Here is a 7,315-nt window from a genome sequence, read left to right as displayed (position 1 = left end):
ATTTCCTCTTAAATGAGCGAACTCCATTACGGATTTCATAATGACTGTTTTGACTGGGCTTGTCTTATACCAAATGAGAGTTGGTTCGATAATGCAGCACCTTCATCAAAGTGTACCCATTTGGGTTCATGTAAATGGTAGTACAAGTCCCAAATTGGCCGGACTCTGAGTTTTATGATTATGGAATGACTGGGATGTTGGGAAGAGTTCAAGTTCAAGTTCAAGTTCATTTATTCAAAACCACACAAAACATGAAATAATCTTTAACATTTTCTTCCTCTTCCAACATCGCTGAAGTGGAAGTCCGTGACCATCGTCTTGATAAGTTTGCGCCAGTTTCCCAAGCAGATGTACTGAAGATCATCAAGTCGCATAAAATGAAATCCTGTGACTTAGATCCTCTACCGGCACCCATTCTTAGCCAATGTATAGAGCTTCTGGTTCCGGCCATCACGGACATAACCAACGACTCGCTAGAATGTGGAGTTTTCCCTTCAGCACTCAAGTCTGCTTTGATTCATCCCACCCTCAAACGACCATCTTTTGATGCAGAAAATTTGAGAAACTTTAGACCAATCTCAAATTTGCCATTTTTGGGCAAGGTAGTAGAACGAGTAGTCTCAAATCAATTTACTGAATACCTTACTGCAAATTCCCTTCTCGCATCCCGACAGTCTGCCTATCGTAAAAATCACAGCGTGGAAACTGCGTTACTTCGAGTCCAAGACGATATACTTCGTGCTTTGGATACTGGAGATGATGCGATTCTCATACTGTTAGACCTAACATCAGCTTTCGACACGGTCGATCACCGTGTTCTTATATCCAGGTTGGAAACACGTTTTGGCGTCTCTGGAACTGCTACCAAGTGGTTTAAATCTTACATCTCTGGACGATATCAACAAGTGATCATCGATGGCTCACGATCCGATCCTACTCTGCTTAGGTGGGGGTGCCACAAGGTTCCGTCGTCGGCCCTGTACTTTTTACATGTTATACGACACCCTTAGAGGACATCATTAATTCCCACGGTTTCTCCTCGATGATATATGCGGACGACACCCAACTATATATTACTGTTAAGTCTGGTCAAATTCTTCAAATGTTACCGAAGCTGGAAGATTGTCTACATGCCATTCGCTCCTGGTTGACTGAAAACTTTCTGCTCTTGAACGACAACAAGATGGAAGTGCTACACCTGTTTTCTCACCGAAGAAGAAATACAATAGAACTCCCTCCGATTCAAATAACAAATGGTGTTGTAAATTCCTCCAAAACAGTTGTTAACTTAGGTGTTACGTTTGATCAAAACCTTTCAATGTGCCCCCATGTCAATAGTATCTGTCGTAAAGCATCCTTCGCCCTGAGAAAAATTGGTAAAATTCGTAAATTCCTCTCCAAGTCATCCACTGAAATCCTCGTCCACGCATTTATCAGTTCACTCCTTGACAGTTGTAATAGCCTGCTCCATGGAATTCCGGAAAAAGATATGGCCAAGCTGCAGAGAATCAAAAACTATGCAGCACGTCTAGTGTCTCTCACCAAAAAACATGACCATATTACACCAACCCTTAAACAATTGCATTGGCTCCCCATTCAATTTCGCGTCCAGTTCAAAGTTCTTCTCTTAACCTTCAAGTCTCTACATGGTCATGCCCCAAATTATCTTTCTGAACTGATTCAATTATATACACCCAATAGGCCCCTTCGTTCTGCAAATCAAACTCTCTTGACCGTTAAAAAAGCAAAAACAAAATACTTTGGTGATAGGTCCTTTTCATGCTCTGCTCCACGTTTGTGGAATTCTCTTCCAGCCTCCATTCGTTCCATTTCTGATATTTCTCTGTTTAGATCAAAATTAAAAACTTACCTAATGGAAAATGCATATTCAACCTAGTTCTTAAATTGTTACCTAGTTCTTAAATTGTTACCTTACCTTGTTATCTTATGTTTCATAATTTCACTTCATATTTGTTCTCTTGTCATTACTCTGTCTAGTTTTAATTGTATCAATATTGTAAAGCGCTTTGATATAAATGTCTTATGAAAAGCGCTATATAAGTAAAAGTTATTATTATTATTATTATGAAAAAGAGACTGGTAATAGTACATTAATCAACATATAATAACTTGATTACATCATTAAGTGAATGGTTTTAGGACCCCTGTAGAAGCTAAGCTTGTAAGTGGGGCCCTATAGTCAACAAAATACATACATTAACGATATGGCAAGGTGAATAAAAAGAATGTAAGGTTTATACAGGGATGGAAACAAATTAAGCTACATAATATAGAACACAAACAAATATTCACACACACGCACACACTCACACACACACACACACACACACACAGTCCTTAGTGGTCTATAAGCATTTGAGAATGAGAAATTATTAAGATACAAAGTAGAATTATGTCAGTCTTCCAAGTAGGTACGTTTTAGATAACCTTCTAAACCTAGAAAAAGTTGTACTATTTTTTTTATATCACCAGGCAAACTGTTCCATTCTTTGATGCAAGAGATATGGAAAGAGGTCAAAGTGATATTTGTTCTTGCAAAAGGCTGATGAATAAGACCCCTTTGACGTGTATTATAATTATGAATTTGTGAGTTTTTACGGAATAAATCTTTTAACGTACATTCATGAGGCATAGACTGAAGTTAAAACATAAACAATACGCAATTAAACGACACCAGTCCATTTAGTGGTAACATTCTTAGTCAGAGGTACAATGGAAAACTTGGATGTCTATAATTAGAATTAGTAATACGCCTTATTGCCTTCTTCTGCAATACTCTCAACTTATCAAGATATGACTTAAAAGTGTTTCCCCAAGCAACATTACAATATGTCAAATAAGAAAGAATAATACTATTATATAATGTTATCAGCACTCTTTCAAGGAAAATAAATTTCAATCTAAAAATGACACCTACACTTCGGGACAACTTAGTGCATACAACATCTAAATGATTCTTCCAAAATAAATGCTCATCCATAGTTAACCCTAAGAACTGAACATTTTCACTAAGCGCAACATCATGGCCTCCAACATGAAGAAAACTAATACCATCTGGAAGCTTATCCTTTTAGCGAAAAATAACACATTTGATCTTTTGAACATTCAACAATAACTTATTACAACAATACCATGCATACAGATTCTGAATCTCTTGATTCGCAATTAGTAATAAATCTTCAGCCTTCTTATCAACCAGCAGCAAGCTGGTATCATCAGCAAACAGTGAGTATGAGAATAATGTTGATGAGTGTTTTATATCATTTATATAGATTAAAAACAACAGGGGACCAAGAACAGAACCCTGAGGTACACCATATTTGATAGAAGCAAGTTGGGAACTAGTACCATCCACCACAACAAATTGAGTCCTGTCAAAAGAAATAGTTTTGGAACCAAGACAATGCTACACCACGTATTCCATAATGCTCTAGTTTCCTGAGGAGGATACCATGGTCAATGGTATCAAACGCCTTAGATTGGTGTAAGAATATCCCCATACAATACTTGTCTCCATCAATAGCTTTTATGATATTACTTGATAAATTAAACACACCCAATTTAATTGTTTTAAAGTACAAAATGGCCCATGTAACAGCTCTCCGTGACATTTCAAGAACTATTAGCATAAAACAAGTGGCTAGAATTTAGAGATTACTAAATAAATCTGTTTTGCGAGATGTGTGACTCTTTTTTTTTACTGCGTTTCTTATAATATTATTATGAATATCATACATCATTATTTTGGTTTTATTTGTACGGCATAAACTGAATCTATAGCCTATTTGATTAAAACGTCTTTCGTCCTGCTTATATAAGATTAAATTTGGAGAAAAAAAATATGTGTATGGTGGAATGTATTTCAATCAGACATTCGCAGTGAAACTGTATCCAATATCAATTCACGTCTCCTTCCAAATTGCAAATTCTCCAGAGTCGAAAACGATTTACGCTTTCCTTGACGTCAAACAAATATGTATCTTGACCCCAAGCATATCCTTCACATATGACGTCATAAAGCGATCTAGTACCTGCGTTCGTGTGCGATATTTTATTTTGTTTCAATATGAAGAAAATATATACACTGCCCTTTTTTGTCACAACAGTGTGACTTCTAAGATTGATAAAAGTTGCAGAATATGTTTCAAAGTTATATTTTTCCTTACTCCACGTATACTTTACCACAACCCCCTTTAACATCTAACCTCTTTGAAGAGTAGTGTTCATCAGTTTTCTATTGGCTTGACACTCAATAAAAGTTGTTCTCAGTGATCCTTAATGCTGTTCTTTCGCTTTCTCAGGCAGGCCGTTGTAATGATGACTTGGACGACTACGATTGCGTGTACGATGCCAATGATGATGAAGACTTTTGTGTACGACTGGGTTAAGTCAAACAGAGATCCTGCATTATAACATGAACAAGAAATACAACACCGTTAATCAATCAGATTAATCTTTTTTATGGAAAAAACCTCGTTGATATCTATGATAGAAGAATGGAAACTGGGTATTAAATACTAACTATTTACAGCTGCATATTAAGTAAACCCCTCCACCCTCTCCCACACACCCAGTCAATCTGGCATATCATAAAGAACGCACGGAGGAAATTAATAACTTTACTCCCCTCCTATCCCCACAACACCCACTCCCTCTTCCTAGGGGCTCATTTAGACCCTAAGATAAAGCAACAATTGGAAAGCTCCTTTTCTTGTTTTGAGGCACCCAAAAATTCATCTATTCATTTGGTATAAGGACCCATATGGCACAAGAAGTAAAAGTTCTTATATAAGAAAGGTTAGTAATTATATCGGAAAGTCCGTTTGATAGTTTGTTATGCATAGTATTACGTTACTTATACTCAATGTACCATTGTCTTAAGTTTGTTTTCGGCAACAAGTATGTTTCAGAACAGCATTATTTGGCTGAGGTTGACATGATGGAATAAAGCACACAAAAAACTTACCTATCAAAGAAAAGCTATCTTATTTTGCTATAAAAAGGTGTAAAACTAAATAAGAAAAGTGTAATTATACCTCAGGATAAGAATCAATGGCACTATCTCTTGGAAGAGCCACTTAATGTTTCATGAGGGGTGATTTCCTTGATATTTTTTAAAAGAGGGGTATGCCATCTATTCTGACCCCTTCCCCCTGCTCTAACAAATACCTGAGATGTATCCGGCTGCTGACGCACCGAATCCGAAAAAGAACGAAACAAGTCCAATGGCAAGGCTGAAGTTATCTTGGTCTACCAGGGTTTCCTTCAGAACGGCAAAAAACAAAGAATCTTCTACGAAAAAGAAGAGCCCTTGGACAAATGCTAATCCAGCCCTTGTCGAATAATCTGACCCGATAAAATCCAAGAGAAATGATATGGTGATTGGGATTCCAGCAACGATATAGATGTAGAAGGCATTGACGTCTTTGGTGACCAGGATGATGAATACTGTCCTTCCAATGATACCACCAATACCGGCGATTGATGAGAGGAAAACGGCTCGAGATTGTTCGAAACCAAGTTGTTCTGCATGGGGTACCAGGAAAAACATCCAAGAGTAGTAGGCATAGGCGAAGAGGAAAATGGTTAGGAGATTGAACCAGAACAACGGTTCCTGAAACAGAAGTGACTTCCAGCCAGACTCGTGCCTTAGAGATGACTCCTTTTCTTCCCCAAGTACGTTTCGCGGGGTATCGGTATGGAGGTTGGGGTTGCCATCGATAAGTGGTAAACTTTCCGCAGTTCCTATCTCAGTCTCAATGCCAAGATCTTGTTCACCTCTGTCTATCTCTTCAAAAGAAGAACGCGTTATTGATGCGCATCGTGTAACTGCAGCATATGATGTTGCTGATGAATTCCCACCCGTCGTGCCTGTTTGGTCTTTCTTCTGCCTGCTGCATGTCTGGAAATGATTCTCCAATTCATTACGTCTAACCCTTTCCTTATCCTGCACATCAGATGGACCCGACCCATCTCCTTGAACTTGATAGAATCTTGCACAGGGGTTCCTCAAGATGGGTTCTCGTATGGCTACTGCACACACGATCAGGTGCAGGGTTATCCCTCCTAAGATTAGGAACGTTCCCTCATACCCGTAGGCTTCCAGTGACTGTTCAGTGATCAATGGTAGGAGCATTGTCCCAGCGGTATAGCCGTACAGAGATATGGTATTTATTAGGACGAACCTATCAGGGTAAAAGTCATTTACCACGAGCATAAAAGGCATGTACACGCATGCGATGCCAACTCCTGCAGACAGGATAGAACAAACGAAATGATAAACGTTCTAATTTTTCGCATTGTGACTTCTAGTTGGACTTTCTTGTCATCTTTACTGCCTATTCAAATTTTTAAAAATTCCGTACTCGGAGTATGGAAGCTTTAAAATGACTATAGCCATAGAACATTCAGTGCGATAATTAACGAACCTTGTTTGAGTTTCGGATTTGTATAGGAAACGTATAAGTTTAATACTCACAAACAACTTCTCTTATCTAAAAAACAGATGACCTTGATGGTGCATTGTAAGCTCATTGTCATCCCCTATTCCTTTTCTCGAATAGAAAATATAAAACTAATATAACAAATTCGTCCTTGTTTTCACGAAGTGACGGTAGCGAGGAAAATCGTAACGCAAAGTGAATGCAATTTTTTTTCACTACCGTCACTTCGTGAAAACAGCGACGAATTAATCAGTTCTTAGCATTTGGTAATATGGTGGTATTTGTTAACTTATCAAGCATTAGATATTCCTTTTCTCGAATAAAAACAAATGATCTGAATCATCACGTTCATGAGATAAATAAATAAGGCTTGTTTGTCAGGAAGAGTACCATACCTGTCAGAGCCAGGCACAGGCCTACAAGTATTGTTTTAGCAAGGAAGCCAGAAAGTACCAAGCATACGCCACTCATTGCACCTCCGATCAAGGCAACCAAACGACGACTTTTTCTCTTTAAAATCAAAGATATAATCGGGCCTGAAAAGAGAAAGCATAGTTTATTTTGTTGAACATAAATATGAAAGTCAACATGAGATTTGAATGTCAGAGTATCGTCAAACGTGACACCCAACACTTATATTCTGATACACATTCTAATAAAGTATCATTAATTATAACATATATTTGTTGAACCCGCAAGGTTTTCAATCGTTGTCGAGATCCAATTAAGAAGCATCACTTTCGTTTTGTGTAAATCATTTAATACCAATCTATTCTTAGATGTCCACTTGTAAACTTCGTTCATTACAGAATTAGGTTGACTTTCAATCGATTCTAGAGTACTACCACTTA

At 37.8% G+C, this 7,315-nt stretch overlaps 1 protein-coding gene across 1 annotated transcript; it reads right to left on the bottom strand.

The window, feature by feature from the left end:
• Positions 1–2,900: 2,900 nt before the first annotated feature.
• Positions 2,901–6,271, bottom strand: LOC100891975 (monocarboxylate transporter 5-like). The gene is made up of 2 exons (XM_030985067.1): positions 5,191–6,271; positions 2,901–4,423 (listed from the first exon to the last, which is right to left on the bottom strand). The coding sequence occupies exons 1-2, from the start codon at positions 6,245–6,247 to the stop codon at positions 4,287–4,289; spliced, it is 1,194 nt and encodes a 397-aa protein (XP_030840927.1). The 5' UTR covers positions 6,248–6,271; the 3' UTR covers positions 2,901–4,286.
• Positions 6,272–7,315: the final 1,044 nt, after the last annotated feature.

This window comes from Strongylocentrotus purpuratus, unplaced genomic scaffold (assembly GCF_000002235.5).
Source record: "Strongylocentrotus purpuratus isolate Spur 01 unplaced genomic scaffold, Spur_5.0 spur5_scaffold_14, whole genome shotgun sequence".
Taxonomy (NCBI): Eukaryota; Metazoa; Echinodermata; class Echinoidea; order Camarodonta; family Strongylocentrotidae; genus Strongylocentrotus; species Strongylocentrotus purpuratus.
The sequence above is the reverse complement of the archived record's forward strand: the minus strand, read 5'-3'. Positions and strand labels throughout refer to the sequence as shown.

Bases quoted from the DNA above. Each gene is read 5' to 3' on its own strand.
- LOC100891975 (XM_030985067.1), bottom strand. From the start codon at position 6,247: ATGCCTTTTATGCTCGTGGTAAATGACTTTTACCCTGATAGGTTCGTC. The intron at 4,424-5,190 runs GTATTTGTTAGA...GTTATAATGCAG, and splicing joins AGCAGCCGGATACATCTCAG to GATCTCTGTTTGACTTAACC.